Raw genomic sequence first — 21,643 nt, 5'->3', positions numbered from 1 at the left:
TAACACTATATGGAAATTCATCAAGGTTTTGGCCACTGTAGATTCCAAAGGTAAAGACAGAATTCTGTTAGAATAAAACTGTTCTGATTAATGTAGTTGAAGATAAATTATTTTGAAATGAACAAAAGTTCCAAAGTATAAAGACAGTGTTTTTAGCATGTTGAGACAATTTGAAAATATGCACATATATTTCAATCTTATCACATTGAGCATTTCTCACAAATAACTTACACAGTTACTAAATACTCAACGTGTTTCACTATTCACAAGATAATGATGTTTTAAAATATAAATATAAATAAAACATGATTATTTCCAACTTTTTTTTCATAATGCTGTTTGTTTTTTTAAAGGCATACTAGACACATTATTTAAAACCTGTCAAACTGTAAAATCAACAGTGCATGTATTTATTGCCAAATTATATCAAATCACTTCATTCTTAAGATGTTATGTATGAGGAAGTTAAATTAAATCTTAATTTCTTGAAATAAATCTTGTGTGTCATTTTAAAAGAACCAACATTTTAATATAACATCAATAATGTCACATTAGTTATATGTTTCCTGTAGTTGAACTGTCTTACCATACTGGTGAATTTCCTGTATGAGAGACTGACTCACAGCAGTGGTGCATTTCTTGTATTTGAGATTGTGTCGCTACAAAGTTGTAAGCCAGGAATAATATGAGGTTGAGTACATTATATTAAAACAATTCTGAATATATATAACAGCAAGTTAAATGACAACCATAGCTGAAATTGTGGGGTTATTAATATGCCACTGAAAACTGATGCAAAATATTTAAATGTTCAGACTTTTAGAACTTTCAAGAATGGGTATCCATGTACTTAAAAGAACTGGAAAATAAAGAAATGTGGAGCAACTTCGAGCACCAGAACCATTATGAAACAAGCCTTAAACAAGTCATGTCTCAGCCATACTAAACCAAGATGGGCATCTTGTAAATTTATGTAGATGTGTGTTAGTATAATATTTATAATATACTATACTTCTATTAGCCTAATCGTGATACTTTTTAAGCTGTGAGCAAAAAACTACTCAGGATGCAGGGATACAAACACTTTCTGTCGTAACTGTAACAGTTATTCTTCTAAACCTCATAATTATGTAAAACATGTGAAGGAATAGTGTGCTTTGAGCAATGCAGCCTCACAACAAAGGAGCCTTTTGCAATGGGAATGACACTGCATAGCTATTATTATAATGGACAATCACATAAAGCAAGTCTTGATGTGGTGACATGGAGAGACTACAAAATTGATTTAATCAATGCACTAAACCCTCTCTATTACATTAATATAATTTTAGTTTTTCTAAATTACGAGAATTTGAAACATGATTGTCAAAAATACAAAGTCTGTCCTAGTACAACTAGGAATGAATGTTTATTCACTACATGAGACCTCTTACTATGAGTTTTTAAATGAACAAAAAATATTCTAGATACCATGTGGAAAAGTGGAAAATCTTAGGAATTTAATTCATATTTTAAGTAATAGAAAGTAACAAAAATTCAATGAAATATCAACAAATAAAAAAATTTAACTAACAAAGTACAGAAGAAACCAAATAATTGTCTAAATAGATTAATATTAGATAAGAATTTCCCTATCCTGTAGTAATAAAAATTATCTGGTTTTCCCTTTTATAAATTTTGACAAAACCAGGTTATCTACCTGAAAAATATTATAAAGTTACATTATAAAGAACTTATAACAAAACACTACTAGTATTTTGCTACGAATTTTTAAACATAATAAAAATAATTGCACTTCTTTGGACATTATAAAAACATCAATTAGTGAAGGATAAAAAATAACATCTGAAAAAATATATATGTTTATATGTATTAATATATCAAATTCAATACTATACATTTCAAAGACAATACAAATCTGAAGTGAAAATACCTCAGGTTATTTCTGACCTTTTTCTTAACATCATTGATAATTATAAACAGTTTGAATACACTAAAAGTTACAGTTCAACAGCCTAACATTGGCAAAGCATTAGAAACCAGCTGGACAAAACTTTGTGATAAAATCACATACATTGCAGGTTGATTTTGTTAAACTAATAAAAGGAATGTAAGAAAAACAAAAACATCTGCAATTCTGGGCCAATTAGTTAAAATATGAAGTTTCATATAGCTGAATGTATTACTTTGGGAAGCAATTCTTATGGAGTACAATGCATAAAACAGTGATAACTTCTATTATCAATAACTCATTTATACTTTTTTATTTAAAAAAAAAACAATAAAACAATCCCGTTCTTCAGTCTAAGGTTTTTCACCTCCAGCAAGCCTCCGATTAATGTCTTTTATCACCAGAGGGAGTTCTACAACTGTGTTTACTACATAGTGGGCTCCAGAGTTTATCAGTATCTCATAGGCATGGCCTAGTTTCTGTTTCAGCTCCAACTGTGAGAGGTCATCTAGTTGTTGTTCAGTTAGTCCCATATAATTACTCTGTAATAACAGTAACACTTCTGATCACTTTTGACTGTACTTACTATTTATGGTGGGTTACATTGACAAGCTGAAAATGTATGCTACCTTACACTTATCCTGCACTGACAAACACTAATAGATGTAATTGCATCAACAATAGATACAGTTTAGCAATAAAACAATACTCAGAGGAACAACAACGCTAAAAGAAGAATCTAAACCAGCAGTACTTTCACATTTCACTTCTCCAATAGTATTTTCAGCAACATCAAAATTACACATTTCTGCAATTCTGACATGTATTAAAACATTTTTAGCAAGGCTAGAAGTATTTACATTAAAAATTGTACTCTTAGCCATTTTAACTGTACTTTTATCTACATCAAGAATAATTATTTTAATAATTGCATCACGTATATTTTTAGTAATACTCACATCATGAAGTGCAATACTTACAGTTTTAGCTACTGCAATGGTCCAGCAACCAGCAGAGAGACCCTCCCTAATCCCATCAACAGTATCATCAACCTAAAAAATGTATAAAAGGCTACAAAATGAAGAACAGACTAAAAACAAAAAGACAATTGTGATGGTCATGTACAAACATTTAATCAGACCCTAAAGGTGTACAGTTTTTTTTATTAAAATTTTTTACACTGAATATTGAATGATAAATTAAATTTGTTTACCATTCTTAAAAATATTATAAGTATGATGAATTAAGATTAAAATAAGTACTAAGTTTATTTATCATAGAATGGCAATGTTTTACATCAGATACATAAATATGTATCTCTGGATAGCTGGTGTGGGTATTAACATTTTTACTACTAAAGCAGAGAACAACATTTCAACTTTCTTAGGTCATCCTCAGGTTAACCTGAGATGTGGGTTTAAAAACACTCACAAAAACAAGACATTGATTAGTGTGGATAATGTATTTCTCCACCTTGATAAATCAACCCACTGGATCAGCTTCTCTGAAAAGGTTGGTTATATGAGAAATACTCTGCAAAGAATGGAGCCAGTCATCCATAAAATGATGGAAGTTTAGGAAAGAAATAGTCAAACAACTTGACCATTCAACAGAAAACACACAGTGCCAATTCCAGCCGAAATAAAAGAGTTCAGAATTGATGTGATCCTCATGGATAAAATGTAGAAAATGATGTAAAGCTCAAGCAATACACATGTGAAGATAATCATTGAACACAATAAATCTCTTAATTCAAAGTCCCGGAAAAAAAAGACCCTTCTGGGAGATAGTTATGATTCCATGGTGAACTGAGGCACATCGAGAAAGTGATTCAGATGGAAGAGATCAATTATGGGATGCCAAACTCTAGTCTTCTTAGGGACAACAAAAAGCCAGGAAGAGAATGCTGGAAGCACAGAAGAAACCTATCTGATCAAGCCCTTAATAAAAAGGGTTTGAACTACTTCTATGAGACACTTGACAGGAAAAAGGATAGTAAGTGAGGAAATAAACTGGAACAGATGATAAGGTAGGAGAAAAAAGAGAGATGGTACTTTTTGAAAACAACTGAAATGACCAATATATCAGTGATTAAAGTCTCCTATGTTCTTGAAAAATAAGTGAACGTAGTTGCTACAGGACACCCAAATCAACAGGGTAGTCAATGATAATGTTGATGTCATATAAGATATTGGTTAACAATAGTATGATGTGTGGATATGGCCTGGGAGGAAGAAACCAGTAAAGGAAAAGAAGAATTGGAAATGTAACTAGAGGAAAAGAAGGTTGGGACAATGGGAAGTAAGGAAAGTGTGCAATCTAGTGGACTGAACATGAGACACCAAGTTACCTGGAAGCCCCCCAAATATCAAAAATCTCAGAAAAGTGGCCAATCAAAGATCTTGTGAAAAAGTCAGGGGAAATGCACAAGTCAGCAAAGCATCCTGACCCAAGAGACACCAGCAATAAAGAAGTTTGGAAGGAAAGGGAAGATGAAGACAATCTGGATAAGTTTGAGTTTCCCCTGAAAAACCCTCAAAAGAACAACAGAAAGCTTTGAAAAAATGCACTGAAGTATTGAATCTAGACCCCAAAGGGGAAGAAGATCCAACTTTTGTCCATGATTTGCTGAATGATGATCTGCAAGTTCCTGAACCTCTGCAGAGTGCAAAGGTGCAGCATACTAACCCCTATACATAATTGATTAGCAAAATGTTCAGCATGGACCCCAATAAAGGAGGTAAAGGAAGAAATTCAAAAACTCAGAACTGCAGCAGTTAATAAAGAGAAGAGTTCAAATAATGCATGTGACAAAATACAATATACTTACAACATCAAACGTAGAAATGGTGACTAAGGTCTATGTGCTTCATTAGGTTAACAATGTAGCTGTACAACAAAAGAATGGGGTAGGAATTAGGTGGGACTTAAAGGCTAGTGGGCAAGCAAAATATTTGTGCATTATTGCCCTATATGACTGCCCTGTCATATCAAGAATAGCTGCAACTGGGAAAGAAGGCATGTAGTCATATTGGAAGTCAACTACTATTAGATTTGCTGATTGAGGTGCTTCTTTACCTGAAAAATGACGTGAAACGATTCTGGTATAAAAGTTCTCTCACAAGATACATTTCATGTGGTTACCAATATAAGAGAGAGTACCACTGTACACAAAAATTGTAATATTGATCACAATTTGTTCCTACAGCATAGAAATCACACTGGAGAGCAGTCACCTTCCCACAACTGTCTGCAGGCAGTAGAGGTTGATACATTGTGGGCTTGTGCACCTACATCTTGTTCTCTTAATTTCTGTATCTATTGCTACTCCTTTATTCTATTTCTTTATGTGAGACTGGCAAATAGAAGTTAAGACTGATTTACAGTGGAACCCTCTGCAACATGGGTCCTACTTAAACAGTCAACTCCAACACATGGGGTACATTTTATACCCCACATTATAGCCTGTATCTTGGGATCTTTTTAATTAATGCATTTTTGAGTTTTAGCTTGTTTTTAGGTTATAACAAACTAAAATAATTAGTCAGAGGTTTGGACTTGCTGTATTTAAGTCCTCCCTTTTGATTTTGTTTACTTAACTTTATCAGTATTAATTTTCTCTAATATAAATACACAGATATAAATATACATCAGCAATGGCTTGCCAGCTATCTGCAGCATGGTATGTGTGTGTAAAGAGAGAGACAGAGAGAGCACTCTTCATATTTGTTTATATTTTTCTTATATGTAATATTACTGTTTGCATGTTCAGTTTAATTTAATACTAATTTAAATGATTCATTATTTTTATATAAAATTTTATTTCAGAAACATTATTAAATACTGTATTAAATTCCTGAGCTGGACAATTGTAAAAGAAACTTTTCTTGGCTAACACACTTTAATAAACACAATATATTCATATGCACCAGCTAGTTTATATTTCATGTAGGATTATTTTTAAAATCCCAGACATGTGTTATCAGAATTTGTAATCTATAATATATATTATTAATATTATTATATATTTATATTATGAGACCATTATATTATTTTGTATATTGTATTTTTATAGTATATTATATATCATTATATTTACAAACATGCTATGTGATGCAGTTTTCTTGTGAACTACTTGTTGCATCAAAATTAGCTTGTTCTCTGCAGCAATCAGATGCCATTCATCATTTCTTATTTTCATTTATCCTTCTGTCAAAATAACATTTAGTAAGTGGTTGCATCACCATGTGCATTAGTTACTCTCAAAGAATGGAATCTGATAGCAACAACAATGTTTCTGGTATAGAAGCTTTTAACAATGTATTTAATCATGGAAGCAGCAATCCTTGGCCTTACATAAAAGATTATTTTGAATTTGTTCGAAGTGAAAGTGCAAGTGGATTCCAATCCCAAAGGGTTTTATTGCAGTGTAAAGTTGTGATTGCCCTAAGAAAAAGAATACTTACAGTGCCAATAAAAAATTACATTGTAATCTGAAGAAACACATTAGTTACAAACATTTTCATAAACTCGAAGATTTTGAATCTAGTATCAAGAGAAGAATGAAGGTAAATAGATCAAGTAAATGGTCTGTTGAAGCAGCAGAGATAGGGGCTTTCACTTCTAGTTAAAGAAAAATCTGAAAAAATGAAACAGAACAATAAATTATTGACTTCATTGATACTAGTGCCAGGAGGGTTAGCCAGTGTAAAATAAATGCACTTGTAACTGATTTGGTCATTGAGAAAATGCCTCTTTTCAAATTTGTTGAATGGCAAACTGTAATGTCTGAATAAGATTTTTTTTTAAAAACAAATAAAGCAGTTTTTGGTAGGAAAGCCCAAACATGCTTTATTAACAATAAATTTGCTCAGAAAAAATATGAATTGAAAGAAAAGCTTAGTACAATGCAGTGACTTGTGACCGCAGCTGACTGTTGCAACAGTTACATTGTCAGCAATTTGTTAGCATTTTCCATTTGATAGATATTACAATTTTTTTCTGAAACTTAAAAAAATCTATTCTCAATCACACACTATAAATATTGTACCATTAAAAGAGCTTTCTCTGAGGACCAGGGATTGTACATTCACTTGAGAAAGTTACAATGAGTAATTTATACTGAATTTTATACATCCTAGAATGGTGGTAAATAAATTACAGAACAGGGATGCTTTGTGAGAAACTCACACTAGGGAATATTCAGGATTTTATTTTAAATATTGCCTTGTAAATTCTAAATTTAAGACTTAAAACAAATAGATTATAAAATATGGATTACTGGCTATATGTTTATACTATATTTATTCATATAATAAAGTATATATTATAAAGTAGTTTACATTTTGACTCTAGCTCACTAAAACCTCATGATATGCACAAAAAAATGCAATGCCTCTAATGAAAGAGTTAAATAAAGGTTAGTCTATGGGAGTTTGTTTGCATGATCTCGTAACAGTTTTCAAATAGAATGCTACACAGCTTAAATGCTGTGTGAAAATGATATAATAAGGAAAGTTTATGCAAAAGCATGAATATTACCATACATAATTTGCAAGTTGAGGCTAATATATATTAATATCAGTACTGTTTCTTTCTCAAAATTATTTATAATGCTTTTTCTGTCTATGCTCCTATGCTTTGGAATACTCTCCCTATCAAGATCCTAAGTGCAAAGTCTGTCAGTTCTTTTAAAAGACTTTTGAAGTCATATCACTTTCACCTCGCTTTTTACCAATGTAGAACTTGGTCTTTGACAGGCACCTTGAATGACTTGCAATGACTAGAGAAGCACTATATAAGAAATAAAATTATTGTTATCATTATATCATACAAAGGTTGCACTACTATGCCATGCCATGCATCATATATGCTTTTATATTTCACTATTTGACTTTGCAGGATCTTATCCACTGAATTTAGGGCTGAACTTGTACATAGTAGTGCAGGTGATTCCAATGCAGAGAAAAGCATGCTCGAGTCAAGTGACAAAGAGCAAAAAAATAAAATAAACTTCTACAACATTTCTAATATCATCAGCAGTGAAACAGAGTCTACTGAGGTTTGTTTTCTTCCTGAGCATCTTCAATATGTGACACATACACTTAATCTAATAGCAACCAGTGATACCAAAAAAGTCTTTTAGTCATGGTATGTTTAATAAAGTATCTCTATCAGCACTTGAGAAGGCCTATACACTCTAGGACAAAAAGACCTGCAGTATCTGACCTTTTACAAGAACTGAGCAAATGTTCTGTTGTTCCATGTGCTATGAGCATTCAGTCAGTAAAGTGTTTGATGAGCTGGGCATTACTAATTTCAATATTTCAGATATAAACTTCATCAAAAAGCATAATCATCATGCAATCTGTATCATGTATACTGGATTTACTTCAAAGTGAAACTATCTATGGGAACTTCTGTCAACATTTACCACAAGTTTGAGACAACTGAAAAATCTTTGTGATAGTCCACTCCAGAATTGCAAACCATTTGTTAATACTTTAATTTCAGGAACTGAGAAACACGTTGAAACCCCTTTTGTCAATGAGGATATATTCTTGCAGTTGTGTTTCACCCATGGTTTAAAATGATTTGGATTATCTCAAACACTAGGAAGAAACCTATAAAACAAACTATAATTAAACAACTTTCAGAAAGGATGAAAGGCAATGGTTATCAAAAGTTCAGCAAATGCTGACTAAGTGACTTTTTGAGTACCAAGGGCAATTACAAACAAGACCTCTTCAGAAGTTTTAAACAAGTAAAATTTGCAAGTAATTTGTCACAAAGTAGCAACAATCAAATAACACTCTTCCTAAACAAAGAACCATCTACTTGGAAAGGTACAAAACCAAGCTGATCCCTTCACCAGCTGTTAAATCTCTCTTCATTTTCTTCAATACATTCATTCCATTGAGTGCAGTTGTAGTGAACATTTCCTCAACAGGGAGAGAAATTTTGGAGCCAAAAAGACCTGGATTGAAAGACGACAGTTTTGAGAAGCTGATGCTATTGAAATTAATTAAAATAATAATAAAATTGAATCAATAATAAGGAATGCCACATCTTCTGATATAAAATGATCTATTATTTCATTTTAGTTTATTAGCTCATTTATTATCATTATTATTATCATCACATTTCTTTACTCTTTGATGTTGTGTTCTTTAAGTAATATCATTGGCACATTCAAAGGTTGTATGATTGTTAGCTGTTTTCCTCTTATCATTCACAAACATGTACAATATGATCTGAGATGTCTGAATTATGTTAATAAAGCAATAAAACACAACTATTTGCCATTAACTTTGCATTTTTCACTCTCACATTATCCACTGAAAAAACATAATTACCATTAAAAATGTCAGTATCAAAAGTAGTAGTAGCGATAATACCATTGTATTTATAAATATGTACAGACAACAGTAGCACTGCTGTATTTTTTTCTTGCCTCAGCAGTAGCAATAGCAGTGCTCAGCTGAAGAGGTAGCAAGCACATATATATAGGTAAACTATCTAAACTGTAAAATACAAAGAATGAAAAAAAAATCACATATAAGCTTAATGAGCTGAATATCAACAATTTTTTAGTACTAAAGTTATTAACATAATAAGAAATATAAACAATGAAAATAAGCAGATTTGTTTTTTAAATCAAGATAACACATGTCCATATAAAAATGTATAAGAGAACTAGAAATGATAAAAGGTAAGTAGTCACTGAAGTCCCAAAGTAGAGAATATAACACACAGAATGAAACAAATAACTGACAGAAATGAGAGAAAAAAATAACTACAATACAATTAATTTTTTCCACTACTACCAAGTGAAAAAAATAATTTGCACACATGTCCTCTGGTTAATAAAGAGTTAAGCTATGTTACTTGAATTAAGTGTTAAATGATTCAAGAATTCTTGATGCTCAGATAGTTAAACCCACAACCTAATAATTAAAAAAAATCTGAATAATGCACATTTCTCCCACAATTAATTAACAAGCTTACATTCAGTGCATGTCATTACTTTATATTACTTATTTAACATGTTAAACTGAAGTTAAAAACTATTTTAAAATGTGTGTGTGTGTGTGTGTGTGTGTTTTCTTATAGCAAAGCCACATCAGGCTATCTGCTGAGTCCACAGAGTGAGAATCAAACACCTGAATTTAGCATTGTAAATCTGTAGATTTACCTCTGTATCAGTGAGGGATATTTCAAAATGTAACAAATAATCTTTACATATAAAGATGAAACGTGTTTGTTTGCACCCTAACTCCTCCAAGCCTATTGGGCCAATCTCAACCAGAATTTGTATGTCAACACTACAACTATGATGAATGTTTTAATGGGGTCAAAATTGAACTTAACTATATTCCTATTTTGTTAATTACTTTCATCATATTGAGTCAATCTCAAACAATCTTGGTAGGTTGATGCTTTAAACAATGTTGAATATGCCAATAGGATTCAAGGTCAAAGTATGAAAGATGTTGGATTCAAACAACTTTGCTTCTCACATTGTCAATGAGGCGTAGGGTGTTCAAGGTTGGGATCACCTCAAAATCTTTATTTGTTGGTAGATGGAAAGCAAACTGTAAGTGTTATCTTTGAATATGCTTCGCTATAATTTTAAATTTTGAGAAAATGTTTGTTAAAATCATGAATTTAAAATATATTGTTGCCGATAAACTTACACTCTTTTAATTAAGTTAAAAATTCCCCCATCAGCTGATGGGTATTTTAGCTTATATTTTAAATAACAGATATTCATTGTCACATCTATGAATACTCTGTACATAAATGAACACAGGATAATAAAGTTTTAGAATATTTGTAGTAATAGTTATTTCTCCCCTTCCAAAGGTAACTTTTGTCTTTTACCAATAAGTCACAATGGTTCAGTTTTATCTGGATATTTTGCTAAAATATTGCTTTTATGTTTAAATGTATAGTTCTAACCATATTTTCTTGCCTCTAGCACCCTTAAGTATCCTTAATCCATCTCAGCATAGTTGTAAAAACAATTTCCTTCAAAGTTATGGTAATTGATCAAATTTTATGACTTTCAGAAATCTTTTTTATGATCAAACACTTTGTCAACTTTTATGTAACTTATGCATAATTGTTATACGTGTTGATTGCCACATCTAGGTGCCCTTCAATTATCATTACTCTTTTTGTCAAGTGTTTGTGAGACAGTGTTCTCTGTTGATGAATTTGCAGTATATGAGCTTGGTCTGTTATGTTAAATATTTGCACAGCCTGAATTTTCCCTAAACAGTTAAAAAGAGAATTCTAAGCAGGCACATTCTGGCTTTATTTTCTATTCTCACCAGTTCTAATAACACAGTGACCTAACTTTCATTATTTTACATTGTGTAGTTACTTTGCTTCATTAATATTTTATTTCCTGGATTTTTTTAACAAAACTTCCAACATTAAAGTTGTAACTTCAATTTTTGTCCATTCTATATATGCATTTCTTTTTATTTCACCTAAGCTATCAAAGGCCCAAATTTATTTTGTAATAACCTTGATTTATTAAATAAACAACTTGTAGTATCTTACTTTGATGACAGCCTCTATTGGATGTACTCCTAACCTCATAGCACATGTCCAGACCATATAAGGACAAGGTCTTGCTTCTGGTACTTCATCAGCAGCAACATTAGCTTCTGGTACATATCCTTGACTTTCTGAAATTCTCAGTAATGTCTGTAGGATCTCCTTTGGGAAGCCTGTGGTTGATCCAATCTTTATCCCATAAGCTCTTCTAAGCTCCTTTACAGTATCTACAACTCCTAAAAATATGCACACAAAAAAACAACAGAAGCAACAGTCTTCTTTCTTTTTTTGTGGTTTATATACAGATTAATGTAGGTGCAATGAAATATGAAAAACACATTTATAAATAATATTATAAACAGAAAATCAACAGATAATGATTTTATAACCTATTACTTTAAAAAAAACAATAGTGTCATGGTGGCCACTTTTTAAACCAAAACTAGCTGACCTGTAAATACAGGGATTTAGAGAGTAATATTGATAGTACTACATAGTAATATACAATATAAAGTTATTATTTTGGTGTACAATTTATACACCTAAGGCAAGATTTAAAAAATGGTTTTTAAATGTTGCAAGTGGAAGTCAATTTGTAACATGTTCAGTTAAGGATACATAAACATGCAGTCTTGGATCACAAGCCTCAAACCTGAGGATTGTAAGATAACTAATGAAACTCCTCTTTTCAAGGAAGATGATAAAAATTGTTCCAGTTATTACAGACCCATTAATCTTACATCAGTTGTGGAAATATTTTGGAAAGTCTGTTAAAATATGCTTAGCAAAGTAATTTAAAACAGTTTAGATTCTTGATGACCTGCATGAAGTAGAAATGTATCTCAGAATGACTGGTATGGGTATTAACACTTATTGATAATCATAGAACAGTGTTTCGACTTTTATAGATCATCTTCAGGTTAACAAAGATGACTTGGAAAGGTCTGCTTATCAACAAGTGTTAGTACCCATACCAGCCATCTCGAGATAAAGTTTAGAATATCATTGTATAATCGACATGGTTTCCCTAAGGGAAAATCTTGCCTTACAAATCTTTTAATATTCTTTGAAAATGTTACTGCTCATGTAGATAAGGGTAAGGATGTATATTTGATGTCTCTGAATTTTCAGAAGGTATCTGACATGGTGCTACATAAAAAGCTTAAAAAAATTCTTTATAGGAGTGGGAAATAAATTAGCAAATTGACAGTAGAATATAATTTCCTTGTACAGGCAAAATCTTCAAATTGTTGGAATGGGTTCAGAGTAGTGTTACTAGTATGGTGTGTGGGATTGAGGGGTCATTATACAAAGAGAGGTTGAAATTGTTTTCTCTTGAAACAAATAATAGTGAGGGGTGGATCTGATTGAGGTGTTTAAAATTGTAAAGGAAATTGGTAATGTTGATGCAACATCTTTTTCCATTTTTAACAATGGAAATAGTTAAACTAGTGGACAATAATATAAATTTTGGTAGGGTAAGAGCCATCTTCAGCTGAAAAAGGTTTAATTTTCAGAGTGGCTAACCTGTGGAATTGGTTGCCTTCATATGTTGTAGCAGCAGTAAATTTATACAAGTTTAAAAAAGGTTTGATAAGTATATGAACGATATGAGCTGAATTCAAGTTCTTAGTTGTTGTTTTTTTAAGTTGATTTAGAATGTGAAACAGCTGAAATGAACCAATAGGTCCAATGTCATCCCTAAACATTATGTTGGTTAAGTCTACCTATAAACATAACCACTTTATAACAATTAATTAACAGTAGTTTGTTAACCAAACAACATTCATCTGGGAATGTTCAATTACATTAAATGATACTCTTGTAGATGCCAAATGCTGGGAAATTGTCAACTATTTTCTAGCTCTTTTGTTTTCTACTACACTGTTCCTGAAAACATATATTTCATAAGCCTATATCAAAGTGAAGCATCATTGATACCATTACAAACAGATCTCTCTAATTTAAATACACAGTGCTCATTACATTATGCATTATCCTACAAAATTTGTTTTAGTAAGTTATTTGAAGTAATATATGTTATGAAAGCAAAATTTACAAAAACAAATAATAGTATAACTTTGTGAAAGCACATGTGAAATGCATGATCTTTCTTTCTTTCTTTTTTTTTTAGTATAATGCTCCATTCATGTTTAAGATGTAAAATAAGAAAAACAAAAATTATTTAAAATGTGTGAAATAAATCCTAATTATTCTTATCAAAGTTACAACTTTGGTTTTAACAGCATTTTATCAATGTCATGTTTCACTACTTTGGTGGCTTAGATGCAAAAACAATTATAATGATAATAAACGTAAGGTCTTAATACAAACCAAGGACTTAATTAGCATTTGCCAAATGATCACCAATGTATTTTATAAGTGCAAACTACAAAGAAAACATAACCTTCCTGTACTTACATCATTCGATTACTCCTGTTTAACATACTCTCTGCAATAGTAAAGAGTCCCATTTATAACACAAGAAGCTATATATACAAATTATTTTTACAAAGTTTTGTGTGTATTTCAACAATTAAAGTTGGAAACCTACTGTGAATAGTAGAGAGTGGCAACTGGTAAAAGACTAAATCCAGAGTAGGTGAAACTCACTTATGATGTATGGACTATAATACAAATATGTTTGGAGTCATCCACATCCCTGCCTACTATGTCTAACACAGGAGATAACAACAGCTAGAGTCAAGAGAAGCTGCAAGAAGAGAAATGTGAAATGAGGTGTATAAAGCATACAAGAAAAAGATTACTGGTTTAGAACAACTGTACAGAGAAGAAAGGGAAGGAACTTAAAGAAGAAAACATCCAATTCCCTCAAAGGTACCTACAATGAGAAGATACCCAGTCCACTGAGTCTTTCCATCTAGGTGGTATGTGTACAGTATGGGCATCATGGGTTACTGCATTAGAAGTACTAATTATCCTCTGGATGAGTAGACATAAAAACCAAAGAAGAAATGGGCAGTAGAGTTATAGTAGAGTTGAACTGAAACATCTCCAACTTGTAAAACAAAGGAAACCAAACCCCAGGTTTTTTCAAATTTGGAAATTTACCATATGGTTGACATGGTTAGTTATTTAGAATTAAGCACAAAGCTACATAAAGGGCTGTCTGTACTCAAAACACCACAGGTATTTAAACTAGGTTTCTAGCAGACAGCAAAGGAAATTCACAGTGATAGCAGAGCTCTCACTGGACAAAAGCAAAGGAATAGCTCACAAACAAATATCCTACAAAACATGTGATCAACACTCAAAAATAGGAAAGAGAAGACCTAGAAAAGTTAAAAAAGGACAAGGAAAAGGAAAAGTGGTGACTCCACAAGGCTAATATTGACACAAAAAACCTGAAGAGTCCCCATGGTCCCATAAAAAGAAACAAAAACGAACACAATTGTCTACATACAAGTTGCACAGCTCAAGCTATCAAAGTAAAAAGAAACATCCCCCAAAAAAACACAACAAAGAAAATGTGTAAAACAGAAATCTTCAAGAGAAAAATAATAGAAGTAACTGTTAGAAAATAAGGCAATCCAGCAAAGATTGTGCTAGAAACAAAAATAAATGAAACAAATAATGAAAAATTGAGAGCAAGATAAAAAATGACTATGTGCAAGTTGTCTCAATAAAGCTGCAAAGTAAAGTTTTAAAATAAATGTGGAACCTGATAAGTAGCAAAGTATTTGAGAAAATAAGAGAGGAAAACATGTATATGTAGAAAATGAAAAAGGAGAAAAGTAGAGATCCTCAAATAAAAAAAAAAGAGAAACAAGGAATGAAGAATTGGACAACAAGTGAACCTGAGAATTAGCTAAATATAACTGAAAAACAAAACAAGAGACACAAACCTTAGGAATTCATAGTGTGGAAGATAAAGTAAGAAGATAAGATGACCTGATTGTCATCAGTAACATGAAGCAAAATCAGACATGGAAACAAAAGTAGTGAAACAGATCACAATGTGGTGCAGTATCAGCTGAATTAAGAGAAGCAGGAGGTCAGGAATCCTGGATGTGACATTATAATGGAACCAACCACCTGGTGGACAATGGCATTAATATTAACGACTGTCAGAGAACTTCCAGTCACCAATAAAGTATTAGGCAACTTCTGGTAAGGATCATCAAAATCTTAGGCTCAAACACATTGCAGAACCCTGGAAGTTTATTTACTTTTATCAACGAAGTTAAAACTAAGCCAGAATTATGCTGATGGGGCAGAGGCACAATGACAACATAGAAGAATACTGGCGGAAATCCATATATTGGGTGAACAACCAGTACTGCTTACATAAGTTTTAACACAGACAATGAGGACTTGTGTCCAAAAAATACACAAGTGATGAAAAGAAAAAGGAAAGATTTAAATAAAAGGTTTAAAATTGTGTATCTTTCTTTCTCGTAAAAAAAAAAAACAATAAATTATGGTGTGGTGAATGGAATGAAATTTAAAAGAAGTGAAAACATAATGGTAATAAAAAAATAAAGATATTAGAAAGCAAAACTAATTCAAAGAAAGAAGTTTTCGTTAAAATGCTAGTCCTCATAGGAATTAGTGCACATAAAGGATATGTCACCTTCCATTTGGTGGTCTTATGATGACTACATCATATACTAGCACAATACATATTAACATCTGTGGTGTGGGAGCTTCATTCAAGGATTGTGATATGCACAAGATCTTTCACAGCAGTGCATGCAAGTTAATAGCTTTCTATTATCAAGAGAGGTGAGTATCATTTCTCAACTGATACTTAGAACCTTCAAGAATAATAAAGACACCAGAATAATTTCCCTCTTCAACCCTCCAGTATAAAATAATCTCTGAAGAGAAAAGTCGAAGCTAGCAATATAATTTACTTGTATATAAACATAGACAGAGTTTTAATAACTCAGTTTTATAAGCTAATTGGGAAATATGGGAAATAGCTTGAAATTAATAGAATCATTAAAACTATTGTAATTCACACTATTTATGAGTTTGTTGCAGAAAAATTACTAAAAGTCAAATTTGCCAAATTATAACTAAGTTTCAGAAACATACAGGTTTCAAGTAAAAGGTATATTCAACAAGTACACAATACTAACATCTTATGCCAACTTTGCTAAAACAAACTTACAAAGCAATCTTTAATATTCTCAAACTTTCTCAGTTATAAAGGAGTAATGAAGTGATTTTGGTTCCCATCCTGCAGTGTAACTGTGTTGTAATGAGTTTTTTGACACATTATGTGATGAAAACATCCAGTTTTGCAAGTCACAAACTTGTTCATTTTCTTTTTCACATTATTAAAAGATTGGGCAATGTTGTAACTTGTAGACCTAAATTTACAGCTATGTTAACTGCACTCCATAATGTAAATAAAAAAAAGCTTACTAGTATAACATAGTGAGACAGCAAATGGTGAAAACAACCCTCTATTATGAAATAGCTGTTTTATCTAAACTCACCACTGTTATGAGGTTTCACTGATCCTTTATATATATATAACTAAAGCTTCTTCTGGAGTGTTATAGGACTAATGCAAACTTAACACCATATTGTTTCAAAAACTCAGTTCTTTCTAACTAACAAACAAATTACAGTATTGCAAAATCTGTTTACAGAAGTCACATTAAAATAACTTAGCTCTCTAAGGCTTTTCACACAATTTACCCATAGCTCTCCTGTTAGCTTTAGCACAGCCAATAAAAACAACTAGACTATAGACTAAAGGGTAATCCACAAAACATCACAACAAAAGTCTCTAACCATAAGGATATATGAATAAGCTAATTTTTATCTTTTTGGAACCTATTGACTCCCCTCATGCATCCTAAATATGGAGCTAAAAAACTGGGAGCTTGGAAATAAAAATCATGGGAAAGGTGCTCTCCCAATTCCAAATGTAGACACATTCACAAAAAAACATTAGGTCCACTCCTACAAAGAAACAGAAAGCTTGTGAATAACAATTACAAAATAAGGTTTGAAAACATGTGAAAAACATAAGTGCAAAATGAAAAATCAGATTTAAGAGAAAGAAATTTAAAGCTGCAGTTCAAAAAACTCAGTTTTAAAGTCAGAAAGTCTCCACGAAACTCTAACAAAAGATTAATTATCCTTACAAGATTAACAAAGTTAACAAACAATGAAATCAATAACTCAAATACATTAAAAAAAAAACTAAAGTTGAAATCACTTTCAAAGATTAAAGCTTTTCTGTCTGAATCTTGACAGAAGCCATTAACTAAGATAAAGTAAAAAAGAAAAATTAAAGATTTAAAAAAAAAGAGAAAGAATGCTAGTTCAAAACTTAGGTTACAGCCCAGATATGATTCCAAATTTAAGGAATAAGCTTACTGTACAAAAGAAAAATTAAAATTTCACTAATGTTCATTTAGGAGCCCTAGCAGAAAACTAATTCACTTGAATCATAAGAAAACTATATGACAGAATGGTGGCTGCTATCAATAAACATTGACAGTATAGGTGCATAAAAAGCAGTGTCAAACTAACTTCATGCACAGGTAGAGTTATGAAGCCTAGCTACTATGGATCAGGTTAAATTTGACAAAAATCATTAAAAACTTTGATTCAAAATATTTATATTTAACCACACATACTTTAAGATATGATAAAAAATAATTCAACTTTGGTTAATGCCAATGAGTAGGTCAAACTTAGCACACTGGTTATAACTTACATTCATCAATTAGAAAACTGTAATTTAAAATGGCAGTTATTGAAAGTTATTTTAATAGAAATATATCTGTTCCCAAAACTTGTATCTGCAGGAACACTACAGTGCAGATGAAAAAGTGTTAAATACTAAGCTGAAACACAAAGTTGACAAACATTACTAAATTAATACTTACTTGGATAAATCACAGTGGTTTGAGAATTAAAAATCTGAGAAAATAGTTCTTATATGAAAACTAGAAGAAGAAGAAGAAGACTTACCATCAATAATATTAGAATACTTGTGAAGACAGGACAAGATAGTTGGAGAAAACTCTTTGTACATTCTATCAATATCTTCTTCAGTCACAGTTTTCCCATGGACTTTTACCCATTGCTGCTGAACAGAAGCATTCTCCAAAATTTTTTTAATATGTACCTGTAATTATGGTCACTATAAATGCCTGATTGACGTAAGCTTCAACCAAGTAGAAACTTTATGAGAAATATCATAAAAATCAAGGAACATTAAAATACAAACACATGTGTGTACACTACTGACAAATCAGTTACAAAACCATGCTTAGAACTTTAAAAAAATCTTAAGTCACAACTTTTGTTTTTGCTGAAGTGTCTCAGCATAAAAATGGAAATTTTCTTTAAAATTTAAAGTTCTGAAAATTTCCTCATATGTAATAATTTCTAGTTATTAGAATATTTTTTGACTGAGGTCAAGTGAAAAAAACAAGGGCAAAAGAAACAAAAATACGTCTCAAAATTTTAGGGACTTTACGTACAAACGACACAGAAAATTTTCAAAGTGAAACTGGGATTCCAAAACATTAATAAATGGACTAATACAAAGTTATAAGTTAGAGTTCATACAGCAAATGTATCTACAAAATATTTAATAATAATAATAATCCTTTTAAGACCACCATGTAACCACAAAATTATTTATAGTATAATTCTGCATGCATTGAGTACATCTTTACAAAATTTGACAAACTTTTAGTAAATAAGTATGTTGTACACAAACAAACAAAGTATTTTTTACTAAAACTTTCTCTGTGAATGTACAAAGCCTTTACTGAGTCAGTATCAGTGAAAGTGATTATCATAATAAGAATAAAAATATTTCTTTTCATCTTACAGTTTCCAGCATTCAGTTGAAAATCTCTAGGACCTCATACATTAATGAAAAAGTTTTTTCATAAACTCTATATTTCATCTGTTACTTCCTCTACTTTAACAACAACTGTAGCAGAATCATCAATGTACAATAAAAATTAAAAAATATGAAATAAAATATATCTTTTTTTCTTATAGAATGAGTATACACTGTAAGATATTTACAATTATTTAACCTAAAAATTTTGGCCTCTTAATCTTTTTCACAACTGCTTTTATTTGATTATAACGTTCTATCGTTCATTACACTATTTCCAATTTTTCAACAAAGCAATAACTCACTGGGCAATATTTCAGGGTATGAACAAACTATACAGTTTTTGTACAATTTCTTAGTTTTATTTCAATTACCGTGAGTGAGTGACCCTGTTCAATAAGACCTACTCTAACACTGTGCACATTTTGTTATGAATCACTTTATGGTTGTCTTTCGAGAGAATACGAGTTGGCTGAAATATGTGGGTCATTCATCTAAAACAGCTTACTCTCTTGTACAATATAATCCCAGAAAGTATGAGTGAAAGGAAATATGTTTCTTATATCCAGTGCTGACTAGATGGCAGCACATTTATTATTCATAAAAAAATTTAATTTACTTTTTTAATTTAAATGTTCTTATCTACTATGTTTGTACCCTTTAAATCTTAGTTATTTTAAAGATGTACAAGTAAAAAATTTACACAAGAAAACAAGAAATTTAGCATTTACTCCAGCCTTAATGCCTTTTGCACTCAAGCGTGTCATTATGCAAGCCTATTTTTGTCATTATATTAGTAATCCAAAACTAATTCATGTACCTTTCAAATATCCAGTTTAGAATAAAATATTTACATCACACACTAGAATAGAATATCTCAAAACTACTAAAACTTATTTGGTTTTCTAACTAACCCATACATATATTAAAAATATTCCATTATTGCTTAAAACATCACCTTTAGTCTGCACACATCATGCTCTCTTAAAGAACTAAGTTTTGACTGCTAAAAAAAAAACAGACACCTGTCTGATTTACATGGATTAGAATATATTCTTTTTATTGCATATTAACAGGTCCAATAACAATGTTACTAAAAACAATATAAGTATCATAAAAAACAATACTTGAGATGGGTGTTTCATATGTGGGTCAAACAAAAATAAATATCTCAGTAAAAATAGATGAAGTTGAAATTTTATTTCTGGTTTGTCAGTATACGTATCACACATTTATCATTTGCTTATAAGGGAAGAGAGAAACATCTATAAATGAGAAGTCAGAGTGCTACTGCATCAACTGACTCAGATGTACAAACTGAGGATTTATCTAAATGCTTCCTTTTGAAATTAAAACTTAAATAATATAAATTTTTTAATTATAAAGCATATTTTTATGCCAAGTTCATTAACACTGAGAATAAGATATTTGAACTAAATTTTGAAGTTAACTCTGTTAAAAAAAAAAAAAGGCCAAACATGCACACTTGAACCACTCCAGCCAATATGGAGAGTCCCTTGAAAGTCAAGTCTTGAAGTGTCAAGATCATGGTTGTAACAAAAAATTAGTAAGTAATGCACTACAGCTACATAAAATCACACAAAATATTGCATAATTTATTGACAGTTGTAAAATACATGTTGTTGTATGCTGTTAATTAGCCAAATTTAAAAATGTGAAAATGATATTTCGAATACAGTCAATGAGAAATATATATTTACATCTTCTTATGAAACAGAAACACAACAAACTGAAAATCAGTCCTAACCTAAAAATGTATTTCCAAGAAATACCTCTCTTTACACAACACTCATTTTATGCATACCTGCCTTGAACTAACACATAAATCATTTTGACATGAACTGTGGTAGCACATAATGCAATTGTACTTCATCAACAGCTTTTCACCAACAGAAGGGCAACACAACACGCCTTCCAGGCACAGTAGATACCCATGAGCATTCCCACTCAAAATTAAGTTCATTCTCAAAACACGTAAGTAATGTGCATTAGTAGTAGAGAAAAATGATAAAAAGATGTGAGGAAGGAGCTGGTGCAGCAGAAAAAATGTAGATGAATTTCCTTCAAAGAATATTTTAGAAAGAGAAAACATGTGGAATGTGACATCTAATAGTCAGAGCTTACTAGAGGGGCAATGCTCATGGGAAACCTCATCTTTTGTAGGCAGAATATAATCTTTACCCAGATTGAAGTATGAAAAAATTTGAGCACAAATGAACCAATGTGTCATGTGAATGAGTAGAAACAATACATTATCA

General features: G+C 31.2%; 2 protein-coding genes across 3 annotated transcripts in view; both read right to left on the bottom strand.

Moving 5' to 3' along the window:
* The window catches only part of LOC143232493 (spondin-1-like), a 481,016-nt gene that overhangs the window by 164,746 nt on the left and 294,627 nt on the right, over positions 1-21,643 (bottom strand). The window lies entirely within an intron of this gene.
* Positions 1,373-21,643, bottom strand: part of LOC143232490 (phosphonoacetaldehyde hydrolase-like) — a 41,918-nt gene continuing 21,647 nt past the window's right edge. For both annotated transcript variants that reach the window (XM_076468034.1, XM_076468035.1), the window contains exons 4-7: positions 18,479-18,635; positions 11,522-11,754; positions 2,932-3,003; positions 1,373-2,493 (exon numbers count right to left, since the gene is read on the bottom strand). In XM_076468034.1, the coding sequence (XP_076324149.1) occupies positions 2,305-2,493; positions 2,932-3,003; positions 11,522-11,754; positions 18,479-18,635 (651 nt within the window). In that variant the 3' untranslated portion in view covers positions 1,373-2,304. The remainder of the gene's footprint in view (positions 2,494-2,931; positions 3,004-11,521; positions 11,755-18,478; positions 18,636-21,643) is intronic.

This window comes from Tachypleus tridentatus, chromosome 11 (genome assembly GCF_004210375.1).
Source record: "Tachypleus tridentatus isolate NWPU-2018 chromosome 11, ASM421037v1, whole genome shotgun sequence".
In the NCBI taxonomy this organism is placed as follows: domain Eukaryota; kingdom Metazoa; phylum Arthropoda; class Merostomata; order Xiphosura; family Limulidae; genus Tachypleus; species Tachypleus tridentatus.
The sequence above is the reverse complement of the archived record's forward strand: the minus strand, read 5'-3'. Positions and strand labels throughout refer to the sequence as shown.